The sequence below is a fragment of the Trachurus japonicus genome, chromosome 15 (assembly GCF_045865225.1).
Source record: "Trachurus japonicus isolate A0001 chromosome 15, Traja_1.0".
In the NCBI taxonomy this organism is placed as follows: domain Eukaryota; kingdom Metazoa; phylum Chordata; class Actinopteri; order Carangiformes; family Carangidae; genus Trachurus; species Trachurus japonicus.
Window position 1 is genome coordinate 31,695,168 of NC_140921.1, and position 22,104 is coordinate 31,717,271.

At 43.7% G+C, this 22,104-nt stretch overlaps 1 protein-coding gene across 2 annotated transcripts in view; it reads right to left on the reverse strand.

Annotated features, from left to right (window-relative positions):
* Positions 1–22,104, reverse strand: part of bcl11aa (BCL11 transcription factor A a) — a 50,402-nt gene that overhangs the window by 25,190 nt on the left and 3,108 nt on the right. Inside the window, exon 2 of one of the 2 annotated variants that reach the window (XM_085800965.1) lies at positions 20,449–20,910. In XM_085800965.1, coding sequence (XP_085657091.1) covers positions 20,449–20,910 — 462 coding nt within the window. Of the gene's footprint in view, positions 1–20,448; positions 20,914–22,104 lie in introns of both variants that reach the window. The other variant, XM_085800964.1, reaches the window with a different exon arrangement.

Here is a 22,104-nt window from a genome sequence, read left to right on the forward strand (position 1 = left end):
AGATGTGACTGTATTTACACCACACTGCACCTGTGGAACCTGAAAGTTTACATTTAGCTCATTAGCACTAGCAGGTTTGACCTCAGCGGCTAAAAACATTAGCATTCCCCCCGTAAACAGCTAGCACTCCTGTAGCCCTGCCTGAGACCAGCGGCCCTCTGCTGTGGCCAGGGTGGGGGGCCATGTTGAGCTAATTAACCCTGTTAATCTAAACGGGCGCTGGGTCACTATGTGTGTGTATGCGTGTGTGTATGTGTGTGTGTGTGTGGCTAGAACTGGCTAACCCCAGCAGATGAGCATTCACCCCAGTCACAGCCCCCTTTTTTTCTGGCAGCCTGCCGTCGGACTTGGCAGACACACAATCGCAAGGGGTCTGGTGTGCATGTGTGTGTGTGTGTGTGAGTGTGAGAGGGAGAGAGAGAGAGAGTGTGTGTTTGTGCCTGTGTGTGATTGCACAGGGGAGGGAGGATTATAGATGTTGAACATACTCACGCAAATGAGCACAGGGCCCAACTGGTCTGCATGGTTTGTGCGTCTGTGTTGTAATAAAGCCAGCAATGTTTTACTGGCCCGCTGACACAGTGCATAAAAAGATCAGTGGGCCAAATCCATTAGTGGTATAATTGCATTACATGGTAAATATTCCTAAAAGGTCAATATCTCCATTTGAAACATCACCATCATCACAGAGCGCTGCAATAGAAACAGGAATTCTGGGTTTTTATTGAAGCCGGGGGCACAGCATATCACTTCTAGGCATCTATGAGATTTGTCCTGCTGGACTGATTTTCCATCTCACAATGAGTCAGTGCCTGTGTGGGGTATAGTGTGTAAGAATCTCAGATTGACTTTAAGGCTGAGAAACGTTAAGGTTCTTGACCACTATTGTGTCGGGTCCAGTCCTGTTTTCATTCCACCCAAAAAAACAGCGGCTTGTCTTCTTTTTTTAAATCTCAAAACAAAACAAAACCAAACAAGAAAACAATTTGGTTTACAAGAAAAAACATGTTTAATTCCGCCTCGACATCCGGCTGAGACTGTCACAGTGATGCGGGTTGAACAATGCAGCAGTGTTGTCAATCAGTCGTCTTTCAACCTCTAGTTGCACTCAGGTCAAACTCCGTCCAGCTATGATGAGCATTATAGGCAGGGAGAGTGATTTAAACAGTATGATAGTTTTATGGGAAAGCAGTGAGATAAAAAGATATAGCAGAACAGACAGAGAGGGCAATGAGTGGGCGAGCACGAGCCAGCGAGCCTGCGAGCACAACTTTATTTGGTGCTTATGTAAAGTAATTCTGTGTAATTCTATTGTGTATTGAAGAGTATCGGACGGTGCTCTGTCTGTGTGAACAATGACGTGGGATTAAGATATTTATGACTGATTTTTGATTTTGGCGTTGCTAGAAACTATTATCCCACTATGCAATGCATAAAGGAAATGAAAAATAATCCTAATAAATTGTGGATAGTGTGATAGTGTTGTGGATAGTGAAACATGGTAGAATATCTGTATAATTAGTATAAATAATAATAAATTAAATGTAAAAAAAAAAAAAAAAAAAAGCTATATATACATATATATATATATACATACAGTATATGCGCTATATAATGCTAAATATTTTTATATTTTGTTCTACATACTAACAGTTGCACTGCTTTCAGTAATATGCAGCTATTGTAGGGGTAGATGTTCATGTCTGTTTTGATTATAAAGCAGGTCAGGGTTCTCTTTTAATACTGTGAAAATATCTAATGCTCATTCCACAGAGAAATGCACACAGCTTATATCCAGAAACTGGGCCTTCTGTAACGTTGTGATGTCACAACAAAGCAGTCACCATTCTCAGCCTTGCCTCAAGCCCTGCTCACCTGACCCACAGAGGGACGCCCGAAGGGGCAGATGGGAAACTACAGCTTAAAACAGCACATAAGGTACATCTTCCTATGGATGAACACATAAAACAGCTGAGAAGAGAAAATATAGAACCTTTAATTAAAAGGCGGAGGTTGACAGTGTGGAGGAAGACGGGGAAAGGAAACAAAAAAAACAAAAAAATGGGAACAGGCAAACATACAAAGGCAGCAAAGAAGACAACACATACTGTACAGTTTGTACACACAAACACACACAGCCTCCAGGCTATTGTCCTCCACATTTAGGTCAGGCCACAGCTAACAGCTTCACACACACACACACACACACACACACACACACACACACACACACACACACCCCAGGAGGCTCTCCTCACCTGCAAAGAGGCCAGTATGGACACAGTGTCAAAGATTAAACCTGTGTTTTATCTCAGAGAAGGAGGCTGCTTGGGGGACAGTGTGTGTGTGTGAGTGAGTGTGCGCGTTCACCCAGTCCTTTAAACCTGAGGGCAGAGGGTCACTGGAGAATACACACACACACACACACACACACACACACACACGGCTGCCCTTCTCTGTGTGCGCGGTCAAGTAGAAAGGTGGATCTGTGTCAGGTGGCAAGGGTATTTACTGTTACTGAGACAAGCAGGCCAAGAAAAAAACACACACACACACACACACTACACACACAACAGTGAAAGAGGGAGAGAGACAGAACCGTAGAGGGAATACAGGAAAAAAACAAAACAAGGAGAAGCTGGGACAAAAAGCAAGAGGTGGAGGAGGAGAAGGAGAAGGACGGCCTCAGTGGTCAACAGGACGCAGCCATGTGCAACGTCAGGCACACACACACACACAGACACACACAGAGTAGTGGCCATGTGTTAAAAGGGCAGAAACAAAGCTGACAACTTATTTCTGCAAACCACAAAACAGACATCAAGCCACACGCGCACACACAGACACACACACAGACAGGCTTGGGTCTCAGCAGGGATGCACTGGGAAAAATAGGTCAGAGTTAGAGTTGCAAAAGACACCAATGTAACAGAAAAACGTCTTGTGTCCGAGTGTGAGTTAGAAATGAAGTCAAGTGTGTGTGACCCTCTGAGTCCTGATCTGCTCACACACTCCTGGCAGCTAAACTTGAATAACGGCCGTCACACACACACACACACACACACACACACACACACACACACACACACACACACACACACGTCACACTCATCGATCATTCCAAACCAGCCTCACCAGTAAAAAGCAACAAAACCACATTTTCCACCAGTTTTTTTGTAATAATAATTGAGTGGAGCGGCAACGGGCTAGACAAACCAGAATCCACCAAATATCTCTGATTGATTAAAGGGACATTTATATTTAATTAAATGTCTGTTTAGTTGGCTTCCACATCTAACATTTGTTCCTGTTTATTTTAAACAAGGATCGTGTGGATTATAAAATGAAAATGATTGTGTCTACATGTGATCAGATTAGCTCAACCTGCGTCTGATATTCTACATTTACAAGTCAAACTATTAGCTGCAGGTTCAAAGGGAAATCTTTCTAAGTAATTGATGAAGACAGTTATAAAGTGATGAGTTTTATTGTCCTCGACTAACATGGTGTATTAACAAGAAGACAGAGGACTAGAGAGCAGTGCTTTTTGTTTGGATTCTATGAGTGAAGTGCATAGCCTTTAGGTTTGTGGACTGCTGGTCAAGCAAAGTCACTTGCGTAAACAATTCATTAGTCAATTCAGAAGAGAAAATAATCCTGGTGGTGTAAATAATTGTCATTTTTTAATCAGTCAGTTTTTAATTACCCAAAGGCCATTACAGGTTCCATATGTCCATGTCTTTTTTGATAATAAAGCAAGTGTAGGCTCTATATTAATACTGTTGAAGAATAAAAGGGCTTAGTCCACAGAGAAATGCTGTATTCAGAAACTCAGCCTTGAATCCAGGTGTCAGGACTTCTGTAACTATGTGATGTCACAACAAAACAGTCACTGCTCTGAGATGAAACCACATAGATATGGATCAACACTTCAAATAAACACACCAAATATTCCTAAAAGCAAGACTGGTTTTAAAGATGTTGAGTCAAAAAGGAAAAGCCTGATTCAAGTCTGAGTGAATAATAATAATAGCTGGTTAGTTTCATTTTCAAAAACAGGCAAAAGAAGGGAGGGGGTGTTAAAGAGAGGTAACATCTTGCATCCTGAAAAAGCCCTAGAGACAAATAAAAAAAAGAAGTCCTATGAGGCCTTTTTGTTTATCTCTCACTTTGCTTATTTATTTATTTTTCCTTGCTCTCCTGCCACACGGCCGGGGAGCGAGGGACCACAGGTGCTCGGGTGAATCCGATGGACATCCGCAATTTATCATTCATACACCGGTGACGGCAGGCCAGGCCGAAATATGGCACGGTAAACACAGACCATAGATCATTCACAGACACAGATACACACAGACAGCCGTGACACGCAGATAAACACACACACACACTCGCACACATACATAAAATATATCTTTGAAGACAGATGCTTTTATGTGTACACGGAGCTGGACATGGGTCACATCACAACATGCCTCTTTCAGCGTGCTGTAGATATCTTTTTCTTTCAGTCTCTTTATTCCACTTTATCTTTGTCTCTCTTTGGGATGCTTGTCTCCCTCCCTCCCGTACTTTTGTCTTCTTTTTTTGTGGATTTCTGGCAGACTAGACACTTAAAAGTGTAGTGATGCCACCCCACCCCCATTCATGAAAAAAAATATATATAGTTGTGGCTTTTTTAATCCCTATGAAGAGCAAACATTTATCTCTCCTGAACAATTAAAGCTTTCGCTTTGGACTTTTTGCTTGCAAAGAAACCACCTGGATTCAAACCAACTTATGAACTTACTTCAATCTGTCTTTCTTCACAGGTATAAATACAGATAGAGATGACAGCACCCCCCACCCCACCCCCAGCTCCCCCAAATGCCCTGTGCCTCCAAACTTTTTATTCCGGGCTTTAGAGGGATATATCACACTGGGACATCACTGCTGGCCTGCATCTGCCAGAGCGAGCTGGGAGCTGATTTCTGTGTTTACATAAGATTAGAGCGAGGGAGAAAAGAAGGTAGCCGACGTGGTAGCTCCGAGCCGAGCAGCTCTCATTTTTAATGCAGCAAATACTGCCACAAACAGCCTGCAGGACAGGGGGGTGGGGGGAGATATAGCCAAAGGTAGGAACAGTAAGTTACACCACATACAGACCTTAGGGTGTGTGTGTATCTGTGTGTGTCTGTGTGTGTCTGTGTTGAAATCATGGGTGCAACGGCCTGCCTATAGAGTTGCAGCAGTGGTCAGGAATCTTTGCCACCACACACACACAGTGATTTATATTAAGCCGATGCGTCAGTGCAGGTGCCAATGTGAGGAGTGTCTGGCTGAGATGTCACAGGTTACACTTCAGCATGTGACGGTTTGAGTGTTTAAAGCTGAATCATGTTGACAGATCAGGTAGAAGTTAAGAAGATCTGACAGTTTCCACTGTCGTTTCTGAGCAACAGGGTTGGTAACAGTGATGGAACAGGCTGAGAGATGTCACACACAACAAGCTCATAAAGAATTATAAGATGTTTCATTAGGCACATGTGACTCAGACTCAGTCAAAATAGATGCATCATACAACAGGGGGAATTCAAGGAATACAGAAAGAACAACTTTGTTAACTAGACATTCCACCTGCTATAGAAATCTGGCATGAGCAAACTTAAATATATCTGAAGTCTAGTTGTATAGAAACATCAGACTGGCTTTAAAAATCATTCTAAAAGTGTTGTCAATTTGCATATTAGTTGATGTGCAAACCAAATGTGTTTGCAAGACTTTGATAGTGAGATGTAAACATCAAACAAGGCTGATGCTGTAACTGTAATCATACCTTGCTGTGGCGCATCACAGCTGCATGGTTATTGTTTTACTGTACACCTCTCTCTAGTCAGTCTGTGAACTCAAACACAGACACAACAAACTTAAGCACACACAGACGCCCACAGGCTCCTCATACTCATGGTCGCAGAATGTTTATTCATTTTTTTAAATCAAAATGTTGCACGTGCAACATGGCTGCAGAAGCTGACAGTGCAGGATGTAGGATGTGTTTCAAGGCTGAACTTCTAGGTGCAGGTCACGGTGTCCAGTTCACAGTTCATGTTGCATGTACTATAAGTGCCTACACTGCAAACATAAACTCCACATACCACCCCCCGCCTATCATGTGGCACATACAGTACATGCAGTCTGCACCCACCGACCCTTGGTAAATGACATAACCATGTGACATCCACACTATAAAACAGTCGAGCAAAACGACTGCATGTCTGGACTCACACGTATGCATGGTTACTAAAACGCTAACGGCATCTGTATGAACCTTTCTCTGAAGTGTCTGAACTGACCATGAGGTTCCAGACAGGCTGCGCTACACCGGCACAGATACATGCAAAGACACACACAGACCTGATCTCCTCTGGAATATGAGGCTTCTTTTCAAATGTCTGCACAACCACAGCATGACACATCTGTACTGTAGCTCTCACAGCTACTAATAGGTGTCAGGTTTAACAAAAACATCAGCTATGAGTGTTAGTGAGGACTTCACTCTTCTTTAAAATCTACAACTGCAGTGTATTAAATTACTATTCAAATATTTCAAAATACGCACATGATGTAGTTTCCTCCTTATGAAGTTAATGTGTGACAGATCAGCAAAACATCGTTCTTTTAAGAGACAAATAAGATGATCCTGCCTAACAATTTTTGCAATGCACCATACTGAGGGCTATAGGAGCCTGTGCATCAGTAGTTAACCATTACAGTCATTATAACATGCAAAGTCATGACCTGTTATCTATATGTCTCTGCTTTACCAGTAGACTTTATGGTGTATTTCCTATATATTTACAGTCACACACATCAGACTCAACAAATGTGACCTTCGACCCTGCACAACGTGTCTTGTACAACATGATAGAGAGGAGACACATGCTTTATCATCTGGGCAGCAAAATCATGCCTATAGGTGAGTGAGTTCAGTGAGTATGTACAGTATCATGGTAAAGCCCATCATAAATGTTCAGTACTACCATACTGTTTGTACAATGAGAAAAGTATCCGCTAAACACTAAAATAATAGAAAGTCTAAAGAAACAACTCTCAATTAAAAAAAAAAAAAAAAAAGTGCACAAAAAAGTGAACAAATGTAGACATAACACCTAAAAACACCAGTGTGCACAGCACCACTCCCATCAATCCAGTAAGAGAATGTCATGAGAGCAAAAACTACAAAAAAACAAAAACTACAAAAACTACAACTACCAACTACAACACAACTCATAAACACTTTCCCGCCAGGCTACAACCAGATACAACTGACACGAAGCTGCCCTTAAGCAAGGCATCAAACCCACTGAACCTGCTGGGCAGCAGCAGCAGCATTAACAGCAGCATTAACAGCAGCAGCAGCAGCAGCAGCATTAAAGGTGCAGACACACCAACTCCAGCGATGCACGCCAAGTTGACGGATCCCATTCATTGTCTATGCAGAGCAAGAGCTCCGGCTGCGCAGTGCATCATGGATCCGACACGTCCAGTTGACGGTCCAGTCGCCGTATGTGAATTTCCATAATCACGACTTCTACTTTATGCAAATTGGGTCCGTCTGACGGATGCAGCCGGCTCCCGAAACTCCGTTCAAACTATCAAACTAGGCAGTGTTGATCAAATATGAATCAAGATTCTGTTACTGCATTACACATTTCCCGCCTCAAATGCAGCAGCATTAACAGCAGCAGCATTTGTATAGCCCGTTTTTACAAACAGTTTGTCTCAAAGGGCTTTACATGGCATCACAGCAACATCCTCTGTCCTTAGACCCTCACATCCACTGAGGAAAAACTCCATAGAAAGCAGCAGCAGCAGCAGCAGCAGCAGCAGCAGCAGCAGCATTACTGTAACAGCAGCAGCAGCAGCAGCAGCAGCAGCTTGGCAGTGAGAATTTACACTATGTGTTCCCCTCCTTCCTTCCTGCTGCACCTCCTGACCCCGGCTGTTGCTGTAAATATAAATGCGCTCCTGCACTGTCAACTTGCACTCAGTTACACAAGCAACAGTTCCACAAAGGTTAAAAATATGTATATTTGACTTCCTCCTGGTCTATCAGTCTTTCTCCAATGTGCCGTGTTCTCCCTCGTTCAGTCTCTCTGCCTCTTGAAGCGCAGGGCTCGGCGAATTTTTTTTTCCTCTTTTTCAGTGTGTGTTTGAACTTTTTTTTTTTTGTTGTTGCTGCTTTTCATTTTTCTACTTTCCTTCTTTAACCCTGCGTGGCACATGTTCCATGCCAGCAAACCAGTCTGAACTGCATGGTCCCTGTTCAACTACGTGTTTGTGTGTGAGAGTGTGTGAGAAGGAGAGAGAGAGAGAGAGAGGGGGGAGAGGGAGCGAGCAAGAGAGAGAGAGGGTGTGTATGCAGGTAGACAAAAATGGGAATGAGAGCTTCCACTGAATGCTAACAGTACATTAATATGCAGAGCCAGAGCAAGCAATGATACTGTGTAATGTGTGTGTGTGTGTGTGTGTGTGTGTGTGTGTGTGTGTGCAGCCCCCACCCACCCATCCACACACACACTCACACACAGCCCTATGACACCGTGTCATCAAACAGTTGGATGTCTGCCAAGTTCATCTGTTAATGGACAACCACCACCAGGTCCCAGTCTGTCCTACCTCGCTCAACCCACTCTCTCTCTCACATCCCCTATCCCCCACGGACGCTCTACCCCTATGCCCCCCCCCCACACACACACACACACACCCGACTCCCCCTTTCCTTTCAACACCTCTCAGCACTGCAGATTGGGGCCTGCATTTCCCTTGTATTGCAAAGATAAACAGTGTATATGCATATGCGTGTGTGTGTGTGTGTGTGTGTGTGTGTCTCCCTTTGTTTGTGTGTCTGCTGCGGTGTGTTACAGACACAAACACAAACACACACACATGTTCGTCTTAAGAAACACCTTTTGAACTTGAACTTGCTTGAAGCAAAAAAGAAAAAAGAAAGAAAAAAAAAGAAAAGTGCAATTTCTTTTAAGACAGGTTAAAGTCAAATAAACGAAATGAGATATGTGTGTGTGTGTGTGTGTGTGTGTGTGTGTGTGTGTGTGTGTGTGTGTGTGTGTGTGTGTGTGTGTGTGTGTGTGTGTGACTGAGAGCGATCAGCAGCGTTAACTCCAGTCCAGAGCGTGTTGAAACACATCTGTCTCACAACGGCAAACCGCAGCAGCACAAGGAGGGAAAAAAAGCAGGAAAAAGAGAAGGGATTGGCAAAGAAAGAGAAGTAGAAGACAGGTAGAAGAAGAATGAAAAATTGACAGAAATTCATAAAGAGCAGGTGAAGGTGCTTTTTTCTCTTTTTTTTCATCTTTGCTTTAAAAAACACACTCACACACAAAAGACTTCCCTCCTGGCTTATTTGCTGCAGAACAAGGGTTCAAGGAAGTACGGTCTCGTTCACACTCAGATATTTATTTAACAAGATGAGGTGAAGTCTTTTTTCTTCTCTTGAAGTAAACGCTTTTTTTTTCATGGTTTGCGATCAGAGAGAGGGAGGGGTGTGGGGGGTGAGGGGGGGGGGGGGGGGGTAAAGGGTGGGGTGTAATTTTGAGGGCAATTTCTTGCTTTGGTTAAATATAACTGCATGGTTCCACTACAGGTTGGGATAATTCAACAAACCTTCAAACACTCTTGAAGCTTTTTATACTGATAAAAAAATAAAAAACACACACACAGTTGATTATTTGAGCTTCATTGATGCGGCGGACATGAAGCTGCCACCTCCAGACCTCAGCTTTAAATGCAAGACTTTTCCTGGAAAGCATTTATTTCTTTTTTCCTTCCACACATTTATTCTCATGTAGCTCTCTGCACTGGCCATGATATATTATAAAGCTGCATCATAATAATTCATATCAACAATAAAACCTGACAGTTGTGGTTAATTTGCCTTTATCATCCTAACAGTGTCCATTATTTTTGCTGAATTTGGAGGATTTCCTCTCGCTGTAATCTTAGACTGACCACACACACCTCTGATATTATTGTACTACTTAACGCACACACACACACACACACACACACACACACACACACACACACACAAAGAGTACATTTTATCGGTTCTTTATCCATTTTGCAGGGATAAATTATCCATTAGATTTCATCATATCTTACTGGGGCAATTACATCAAGAAAATGATAGCGGGCACAGGATCAATTATGCATGGCCTTGGCCAAAGACCAAGCACCGGGCAGAAGGAGAGGGCATGTTCATGTACACACACACACACACACACACACACATGGAGCAGAGGAGGAGGATCTCATAGATGTGGCCCATCAGTTCATCTTACTGCCTAAAAAGTTCATACGCTTAATAATTTAGCTGTGCTCTGGATACAGTTTCCCAGTTGAATATTAACAACTTTGAAGTGAGTAACAGCAGCCAGAGGTATGTAGGGTGTGTGTGTGTGTGTGTGTGTGTGTGACCTGAGGAAACAGGCCCTGTGAGTCCCACCGGAGACAACCCCTCAAAACACACACACACACACACACTGCTTCCACTCGGCTGCGTCCATTACACCGCCATTTGTAACATTGCTCATTTCTGGGCAATTAAGAATTCCTTTTCATCGCTATGTAGGTTCACATATCTCCCTCACAGCGTTTGTACACAAACTGGGAAGATGTGAGGAAGAAGACAAATGTGTGTGCATGTGTGTGTGTGTGTGTGTGTGTGTGTGTGTGTGTGTGTGTGTGTGTGTGTGTGTGTGTGTGTGTGTGTGTGTGTGTGTGTGTGTGTGTGTCTTTGGGGGGCAGAGAGGGAGGGTGAAGAGATGAGAAAAAAGAAAAAAGCAACAAAGGGAAGTGAAGAAGAAAACATGAAGATTGGTGCCTGTGCACCAGTTGTTCTTGTTTGTTATTGCTGCTTTGTTCTCACTTTCTTAATTGTCCAGCCTCATTATTAGATGGAAAATTAATTTCTTTTATTGACTCTCTTCTTGTTCTTCTGACTCTCTCTCTCAAAAAGTGTCAGAAGCCTCTTTCAGCACAAAGGAAGGTGTGTGTGAGTGTTTATGCACAGGTGCCTATTTTTCCTTGTGTGCTTTCAACAACTGTAACGTGACAGATACACACACACATATACACAGAGATAGAGCGAGAGAGAGCGGCGCTTTTCTGCTGAGGACAGAACAATGGAATTCATTTTGTCTCTCTCTTTTTTTTAGGGAGTTTTCATCCATGTTTACAGACAAACTCACTTAGGAAGACGAATCACTGTCTTCAAAATGGCAGCCTTAGGAGTTAGGGAGGGATGAGGAGAGGGAAAAGAGAGGTATCTGACATCTGTTTGTTCAAGGAGAAAGAGAAAAGACGAGGAGGGGTTGGTGGGTATGGGGGGGTGGGGTGGGGGGGCAGTAAAAATGAATAGGCTGACAGAGAGAGAGAGAGATGGGCATTGAGAAATCATTTTACCATGTCAAAACCGACACGTACAGGAGAGAGCCAGATGGTTTGCATTTGGTATATTCTGTGTGTGTGTGTGTTGTGTGTTTGTGAGAGACAAGCAGTGTAATGAGGGAACAGACAAGACATCATGTAAATTAAATATGTCCAATCTCTGGCTCAGCTCTCAGTCTTCACACAATTAAAAAAATGCAACTTTCATTTATATTAGTCTAAAACACACACATGCATGCACGCACGCACACACAAATATATCTCTCACCCTAGGCACAAATGAGAAAACACACACACACACACACACACACACACACACACACATACAAGCATGAAAACACACACACACACACCCCTTGACATGCCGGCTCTGACAAGCGTAGCTGATGCGCGCCGCGAATGCACATGGTAATAGGCCAATCAAAAATGCAAAACAATTGGCAATTACTGTGAGGGCCTAATGGTCATTAGAATTTACAACTAGGTAATGAACTAAAGTCTGCCCACTGCATGCATATTCATAAAGCTGTTTGAGCTTTGAAGATTAAAGTAGCGCTTAAAATTCAAATGAGACTCCGCAAATTATCGGGAAAAGTCAGTCACTGCTGCTGGTGAGGGGGGGAGGGGGGGGGCTTCTACATGTTGTGTGTGTTTATGAATACGCCTTTTTTTTATTTTTGGAGAATTATGAAATAGCGTATTCCTCGACATCTGACAAAAGCCAGTAGTTGAGAGATATTTTTCATCTGACACTTATTTTAGCCGAAAATATATTTGTTTAAAAATATAGTTTCATTTAGGAAGCGTCTCTAGGTGGAGACACCACAGTGCATGATGGGATGTGAAAACACGGTCAGGATGGTGCTAGTAATAATAAAAAATGTGATGGGGTGTTGCAGTCAGAGCAGAGGAGCGCAACTTTTTTTGGCTTGTGACACAAAAATGAGCAGTTTACCTCCCACTTTGACAGGTTGTAGTAGTGATTGTGTCCCTGCTTTTATCTGAACCACACACCACAAACAGCTGAATTAGAGGAAGAAAGAAACCTGGCTTCTCTTCTTTTCTCTTAATTATTATTATGTGACTTCATGAATTTGTCACCCTTGTTCTAGTGTCATTTACTGCAACCATTAGTTGTGCCTGGACCCCAGGTTGGGAAGCACTGCTGAAAACAACCAAGGAAGGAATAATATTATTAACATGATGTTCAACACACACACACACACACACACACACACACACACACACAAGATTCAATTAAAAACGCTCCTCTAGGGCTACCATGCAGATATCTGAAATTTCACCTTTCATCAGTGAAGATGATCATCATGATTCAGATTTTGCGTTTTAGAGACACTCCACTCGGCTGCTAAAATAGTTTTGTTTGATCTCATTATTTCCTTTCTCAGCCCAATGTGTCAAACTGTTTGTTCTGTCCAAGCAGGAGTGTGAGGCCCAGAGACGGCAAAGTCACTGACATTGAGATAAAACCGCAAATACTCACATTTGAGAAGTTGTGTGAATATGAAATCTTTGTCCATTAATGTTGTGTAAATGGTTATTGACTGCCATCTGTGGATCTGTTCTGGAGTGTTTAATCCTTCGCTTTTCAATCTGAAAAAATGTGCAGCTACAATGTTCTGTCTTTCTAAGAGAGACTTGCCACAGTACTAGTTGTATTTCTTTTTTAATGCAGATCCATGACTACAGTGGTTAGAGGTGTTTAGTGTTGGTGTCAGTCTGAAGGTAGAGAAGCTCCCTTTAAAGAACCAACTGTTAAATACCATCCACGTCCACCGTGATCTTCTCTTGTGCGTTTGCAGTGAGTTGCATGTTGGAAATTTTTTTTTGAGTGAGTTGCCTGAGATTACATATGTTATCCTGCTTTGAAAATGAATTCTACTTTATTTGGCAGCAGACATGCTTTTAATTTGCTGAGGAGAAAGACTTAAAGTGGGAGTGAGGAGGAAACAGACTCACTCTCACAATGCCAGAATGAAAGATTTAGACCCACTGGTAGTCATCAAGTTGTGCATACACTGTTCCTGCTCTACTTATCAACACATACAGTCACAGCACGGTGGCGTGTGTGTGAGTGAGTGTGAGTGTGTGTGTGTGCTCTGCTCTGCTACAGTTGTAGTAGTAGTGCAGCCAAATGGGAAACATGAAACCAGAGCAAGGAGCCAGGCCCTTCCACACACACCGGCCACACACACACACACACTGCCAGCTCAGAGCCTGGCACACTTCACCAAGGGGATGTCCTGCACACACACTGCCAGACACACACACACACACACGCTCACTCACGCTATGAACACACACATACATGTCAGGATGCTGGATGTGTGGTGGCAGGTACATACAAAGAGAAGGACTGAATGAACACATATCTGGTGTGTGTGTGTGTGTGTGTGTGTGTGTGTGTGTGTGTGTGTGTGTGTGTGTGTGTGTCTATGTGTGTGTGTCTATGTGTGTGTGTTTGTGTGTAGAGCCACTCTGTAATCCAATGGCCTATATAAATAAGCTTTGTAGTGTATAAACAGTTTTATGAACAGGCCTTCAACTGCCTTCAACATAATAAGAGAGTTGAGTTACATGTGTGCACCCCCTGAGCACACCAAGAGCAGTGTGTGTGTGTTTGTGTGTGAGTGCACAGGAATAAACACTCACACACTGCGAGCAGCAAGTGAGCCAAAAACAGCAGCTTTCCCTCTCACCACCGAGGAGTAAATGTAGCGTGGATGTCGAATCACTCGCATAAACACAAAGAGCCAGATCAATAAACAATCCTCCATCAGTGAGCGTACAGTAGTCGTCTTGACGTCATACACATCGCTGACATGCCGTCACCGCTGGAAATAGTGCAAACTGGGTCTTTTTAATGTCTTGTTGTTCTCTGCTGTTGTCATTGTTTGAGGACGGGTTTTTTTTTTGGCCGAACCACGTTGATCTGGGAGATCTGTCTACGTCTTTAGTCGCCGTGGCCGCGGTGCGTCTACGCCGCACTTCCCAGGGACGAGCTGTCAGTCAGAGTGTGTGGGCAGTGTCATGTCTTTGATGTTGTTGTTGTCTGTCGTGGTGATTGTTGCTCATGCCCTGCTCTTCGTCTATTTATTCCGAACCCACCAAACATGTAAAATGCATCACTTCCTGCACCGGACCGTTTCTCCCAGGATGCAGTAGAAGAGATTTTACTCCATTTTGAATTATTTACTCGATGGTGAATCTCATTTGCACTGTAAAAAAAAAAAAAAAAGGCAACTAAAACGACTTGCTGTTAAAATGCTGTTGTCCAGATCAATGATTGGAGAGATATTATAACCAATGATTGTTTTTTTGTCAGGTGATGGTAGTTATTATGATGTAGCAACACCTAGCATAGTTCTTCCTTTAAATCACCCCTAACCTGTTTATGGCCATTACCATGACAATGAAGGTGTGGTACACCAACCATCATATTCTTGTTACCATGACAACGACTGTTCAATACACCTGCCACTGCTGGTACAGTGGAATGTGTCTTATCTGATGGTCCACCGTGGTGATAACTCTCACTTCCTAACAGAAAGGTCAAAGGTCACATGTGGAGCAACACTCCTGACCCTGCTCAGCAACCTCTAGGTTCATCTCACACACTCACTTCAAGAAGAAATTCACACCTTGTAACAAGTTCACTTTTTTGAAAAAAATCATAGTTGCATTATGGGAAACGTAGGATCCAGTATTTCTGGAGCGCAGCCCCATACTCTGAAGTAAAAGTCAGGATACATCAGCTTCTGCTGCTCTGAATAACACAATTCCTGTTTTAATCCGTCTCTCAGTGCCCAGTTTCACCAAAGTGTGGTGTTGCATTTCTGAAGGACCTTTTAATAAAGGACCAGGACCAGACCAGACTCAGTTCAGCGCTGACATAATACTATCTACTGAATACTATCTTATGTAACAAAATACAAGTGCATGTCTGTGTGTGTGAGTATTATGTTTCCATCAACAGGTTCACTGGTTCTGGACTTTCCCAGCTCAGACAAGAGAAAAGCAAGAAAAAGTTATTGATATGTAACATAAAATGCTTCTTCTCCATCAGTTTTATTTGTGTCAGAGATTAAGTTTTTTCTGCATCTGGATTGCAGATAATAATCAACAGTTTTGCCAATAAACAGTTTATGGAGGTTTGAGGTTTGAGGCTTTTTTTGTTTTTGAGTTGTTGGTTTTTTTGCGTCTTGGTCTTTATAGCAGATTATTAAACTGCTGCTGCTACTGGTGTTTTCTGCGCAAAGCATCATGTTTACATTCTGACGCTGCACTTGAGTCCACTAAATAAAATCTAATTCTGAAAAAGAAAGAAAAGACAGACAGGGAGAGAGAAGGAGTGACGGGGGAGGAGGGAGCACCAATAGATTTAGTAATGGCAGCCAGCGTGAGAAATCTCTTTGTAGACTCATCGGGATGTGCTACAGCATGAAACACACACATACCAAACATACTGTAATTGACTCAGTATCAATTGGCTGTCCCAGATTTGCATTGACTGCGAATGTTGTGGGGAGACAGAGAGAGAGAAAGAGACAGAGAGAGGGAGAGACAGACGCATGAGCCAAAAGAGAAAATGGAAAAAAAAAAAAAGAAGAGGGAGAGAATAGACACGAGATAGAGAGCGAGATCTGACACCGAGCCAGACAATGAATGGGTGTTAAAAATGCACTAATGTGTATTGAGGTGCATGGCATTAACCGGTGATGATAAGCTAATTGCTAATCACTGGATCATAGACTAACAATTCTCATGTTACAGGGCTTGAAGCCAGGATGACTCCTGAGTGGTCTGAGAGCCGGGCTGGGCCCAGCACACATTTGGGGGCAGAACGTGTGGCTGATAAAAAAAAAAGAAATTGCATCAAGAAATTTCTGGATTTATCATCATGTAGTATCGATAATATCTCTGGTAATGAGCTAATATTGATAGGCTAATAGAGTTTATCGCAAATCAGTGGTCAGTAGGATGAATAATTCTTTGCACTGGCCACGTATCAATTCCGGCTCATTAACACACATATTATCGCAGATTTTCCATAGAGGACAGGATTAAATTCTCGATGCTAATTATGAGAAATTGACTGGCAAATAACTGGACAGAAGGAAATTGTATTTACTCCAGAAATAATCCACAAGAGAATTCATTCTACATTTCAATTTTCAAGCCAGAGAATTTTTGTAAATCACAACCACATTTGGTTTAAAGGGGGGGGGGGGGGCATGGCCATTCACACACTAAATTTCATACACACACACACACACACACATGCAAGCCCCTCTCTTTTGAGACATACATTAGTGATGCTGTTTCTGAATGAGGGGCGCCTCGGGGATTATAATCAGAATTTTCATCTCAGTCAGGGATTAATAGAATAAATGGGCAAGAGAGAGAGTACTAACTGTGTGTGTGTGTGTGTGTGTGTGTGCGTGCGTGTGTGTGTGTGGGGCGTGGGTGGGCGGGTATGCTGCCTTTTTGCATGACTGATCGGCATTTTGCCTCTACGGTCCTCTCTCTCTCTCTCTCTCTCTCTGTCTCACACACACACACACTCACACACACACACACACACACACACACACACACACACACACACACACACACACACACACACACACACACACACACACACACACACACACACACAGGTAATGTCTGGCTCTCCTTGATCGGAGCTGTTTGATATGTAAATAGCAGCGTTCCGGCACAAGTCGGCTGCTTTGTGCTCTCCTCCGAGCCTCAGCAGCCACAGCAGCTCTCTACCACTCTGACCAGAAACGCTGATACACATTTCAACAACAAGCAGCCGTACGGACAGACGCCTGCAGAAAAAAATAGAAAATAAAAAAATAATAATAAAAAGACAGGCTGCATTTGTAGAAATAAAGAAAAAGACGCCCTGACGTCCTGGAACATGACATGAAAAATGAAGAATATTCCCTGGAAGTCCGATTGAATTATTATTATTATTGCTGGAATTATATGAGTAAATCCCTCAAAATTACAGGAGGATAAATTGAAAATGATGCATTGGGATCATATTTTTACTTATGAAAATCACTATGGATTAAGCATGGACACTAACATAAAATAGTGTCATATCTTATGTCTCTGAGGTTACAAATATAAATCAGAGAGGATGTTTTTTTTTCTGTAGACTCACATGAGTCGTTGACGTCGTACTGGCTGAACTGACGCCTCACACTGTAAGGAGACACAACCGAAGCCAGCGTTTACAAATAAGAAACACACGCACTCTTCCCTCACCTCCTTTTTTTGTCATTAGGAATGATTTTGGACAGCTTTAATCGCAGCTGAAATTCCAGCAATTTTTTTTTCTTCTCTTTTTTTTTCCCTCTGTCTTTCACATATTTACTTCACCGTGACAGTTTGGGGTCAATTAGGATGAAAGCTGGGGTCGGAGGAGGAAAATACTGGCTTTAATTATCAGCTATCAGGATGAATGTGCTGCGTAAAATTCAGCCAGTGAGGTGGTTGTTTGTGCTGGTTGTGTGTCCAGTGGCTGAGAGATCAACAATTAAAGAGGACAGGGTATAAATAAAACCATGACTTCTTTATGCAGTTGGACAAAATCTTTTTCTTTTTTTTTTTCCTTTTCAAATTTCCAAAACAGCGAACATTTAATAATGCTCAGTATGTCTGCTGTTCAGCTTGACATCAACATCAGACAAGATGTGTAACGCTCCTGTCTGAGTGTACAGCTGTTCCTACCAAGACGTTCCCACACACAACGCTATTCAAGCAGCCAGACGCTGTATTATGATGTAAATCGCTCTAATAACCCAGTTTAGCTGGTGAGTGTCTGTGAGTGTGTGTGTGTGTGTGTGTGTGTGTGTGTGTGTGTGTGTGTGTACAAGTGGGTGTGTGTGTGTGTGTGTGTGTGTGTGTGTGTGTGTTGAAACATATAGTCCCTGCACAGACACAAGAAGGTTTGAAGAAAAAAAAAAAGATGCAGACGCACACTCTCATGTTGCATTAACTCCTTCCAGCTGACATACAGGAGGTGAGTCTGTCTCTTGTATCCTAGAGACAAAGGTCAAAGGTCAAAAACGACTTTAATTGCAGAGCAATTTTCCTCATCTTAACTTCCTGTGACAGTAAATTCTAACACTGATCTGTTACCAGAAACGGTCAGCAACGCCTTCAGCTTATTGCGCTTATTTCCTCACACACACACACACACATAGAGAAATGACAAAACGGAAAACAAACTACAACATTTAGGATTCCTGAGCTGCGTTCAACGGGCGAAGTGATAAATAGTGTATTTTGCTTGTGTGTTTCTGCTGCTCTATTTCATCTTCACCCCTTCTTCCTCTGCCTCTCTCTCTCTCTCTCTCTCTCTCTCTCTGTAACAGCTAATTTAGTACAGGCAGCCCGCCACTAAAAACTACTGCTAATTAAAATTCACAAGGAAGAAAAAAGAATGGCACTGCAACAAATAATTAGTGGTGTTAAGACGCTTTAAATAAACGACTTTCCCTCTATGAGCAAAACTAAAACTGGCTTCTCCCTCTTGCCTCTCGCCTCTCATTTGATTCCTGCACTGGGAACGGAGACGGGGAAATAAAAACGGGAGGTGAAATGGTGTATTTTCCCTATGAAGTCTGGTATGAAGGTAAACTCAAGAGAGGGAAAAGAATGAAAGAGATGGGAGAGCTGGGCTGCATTTAGTCACTAAGATGTGGCAGTGGAAGGAGAGAAACCACACCGAGAGCAGGACACATCTGCTGGGGCCACATGAGAGAGACACACACACACACACACACACACATACACACACATTCTGCGCACCCAATCCCAGAAAGAGGCTGCAGTTACTCCCCAGACTGAAAGTCACACACAAATACACCAACACAACCAGTTCAACCAATGATCTCCCTTGGCACGCACACCTTAAAAGTCCACTAATACACTGACCAGTGGTGCCACAAAGTCAAGGTCACACAAGACTCTTTGCCTGTGGGATTCAGTCACACTGTGGAAATGAGCAAAATGAGCAAACTGGGAGATCACACACACACACAGACACACACACACACACACACACATTCCCTCACACAAAATATCTGCATTTAATTCAGTGGATCAGTGGAAGGACAGCTGGTCAGACTTGGGATGATAAGATCCGTTACACTGTCCTGCACTCTCTGCACACACACACAGAGACACTCACACACACACTCCACTTCCACACTAGTCGGTACAAACAAAAGACAACACAGAGAGAGAAGCCGTCCTAAATCAAACCAGTGTGCGTGCTTTTGTGTCATCAATGAGAGAACAGAGGCGTATTCTCCTGGGTTTCCTCCCCACCTGTGACGTCTCTGTGTTGCTGTTTGTCTGACAACACCCACCCTACCAAACCCAGCCAATCACATCTCCTGCTGTAACCAGGACTGGCTTCAGTGCCCCCCTTCAAAAACAAAACAAAAAAAAAACCACTCCTCCAGCCCCCCATCAGGTTTGGAGGTATGTGGGGCTACGCTGGCTTTTTGTACCACGACACATACACAATGCACTGATGAAACAAAAATGAGACCTGACAGCACAGACACACACACACACACACCATTGTTCAGCCCTCTAGGATAATACTTTAAATATGCACAAGCAAAATCACAACGTGCTGATTTGTAAAGTAGAAGCTGGAGCCTCCATAGCTTCTAGGTGGAGCAGTGAGGTTTCACAGTGTCCAAGACAAACAATCAACTCTTCGTCTGTTTCGGTTGTTGTGTTAGATTCTAATGTGAATTTACCCCACACTGATCTGACCAGCCGTGTGGTGCTGCACTAAAGCTGCTGTGTCTTTTGTTTTTGTTGAAAGCTCTGCAGCAGGAGCTGTGTTGTGTTGTGTTGTGTTGTGTTGTGTTGTGTTGTGTTGTGTTGTGTTGTGTTGTGTTGTGTTGTGTTGTGTTGTGTTGTGTTGTGTTGTGTTGTGTTTACCTGGGAGGGGCTCCTGTTTGGGGCAGATCCCGCGGGGCGAGGAGAGCCGGTCGTCGTCGTCGTCGGCCAGCGTGGCCTGGACGCCCACCTCCACGGGCCGGCGGCGGCGCAGGGAGCCCAGGGAGCCCATGGAGCCCAGGCCCAGGGCGGGGGCTGGGGCCGGCGTGAGGGCCAGGCCTGGGGAGGGGGAGGGGGGTTTGTCCAGCCCCCGGCCCACCGCCAGGCACGGCGGCCCGTGGCATCTCTTCCTCTTGTGCTCGATGAAGAGCAGGATGTCAGCCAGGGGGAAGGTGGCTTGGCACTGGCCGCAGGTCAGCAGGTCCTGCTCCAGAGGGGGGGGGGGCAGCCGGCTCACGGCCGAGCCCGCGTGCTGCCCGTTGAAGCTGCCACTCTCCTCCGAGTGCTCCGAGCAGCGCTCCGACAGCTCCTCCGACGAGACCACGGCCGTGGAGAGGGGCTCGGCTGCTGGCGAGGCAGAGGGGGGGAAGACGCAGAGAGGAAGAGAGAGAAGAAAAAGATGGGAGGGTGGGAGGAAAGAGGAAGAGTGAGCAGAACGGAGTAAATTAGAAGGTGACACTCAGCAGAAAAGCAATAACAAAGTGTTCATATTTCTCCTTTTTCTCTCTTGTAATTTAAACCGATTGATACAACTATTTGTGGGAATTGATGACAGAGGAAAGTCCATGGATTCTCTCTGCTCCCGTCACATCCAGGATCAGAGTTAAAGAGGCTCGGCTAAATAAAAGCCTGCCATGTGGTGCACACAATAAGGGGGGTAAGACAACGTGCCTTGTAATGATAGAAATGCATGTAATGCAGAAAAAATGATTAGAATGCAAGCTGATGTGGATCACACATCATAAGAACAAATGGGAGGAAATAATATCCTGAATAGCTGCAGATCTCAAATCAGATTTTTCAAAGATAACAATTTCACAGCCAATGACAGGGGGAAGTTAGAAAATGATGGTCCAGGAACTAAATACATGGAGCTTCACTTCTCTAACCTTGTTTGTACAGGGTTGGATCCTGTAATCAGCAACAGGGGAAACTGTCACAAACATGTCCAACACACTGAGCTGCATGTGCCGGGGAGACGGAGGGGAGACGGAGGGGAGAGGCAGGCTGCACGGAGAGGAAAAACTCTTCCCTCCGTCTCTGTTACATGCGCCTGCCTTACAGTTCTTAGATACCAGCTGCTTGTACAGCGGGAAATCACCCTCAAAATGAGCCGTTCAACCCGATTCCTCACCCCTCCGAGGCCGGATTAACTCCTCACTACTTTTTTAAGAAGCCTTTTGTGGGGCTCAGTGGAGGGAGATGAGTGTGAACAGAGTGGTCCGCCGAATTAGAGAAGTGAAACGGGAGAACATAATTCACTGTCCCTCTTTTAAAGAAAATCTTCCAGTCCAAGGTGAAGAGTCTGACTCTGTGCTAGCCGCCTAATGCATGTTGACCTTCTTTACTCAGCAGCCAATTTCACATTTTAATGAACTTAAAACCACTGAGAATCAAAAAATAGATTTTAATTTTCACTGTCTGGGTGATTGGTACAGATTTTGTCTGATAAAAGGGATAGGGTTCCTGTGCATGCATGAGTAACAAAGTGTGTATGGGAATGTACAAGTGTGTGTGTGTATGTGTGTGTGTGTGTAT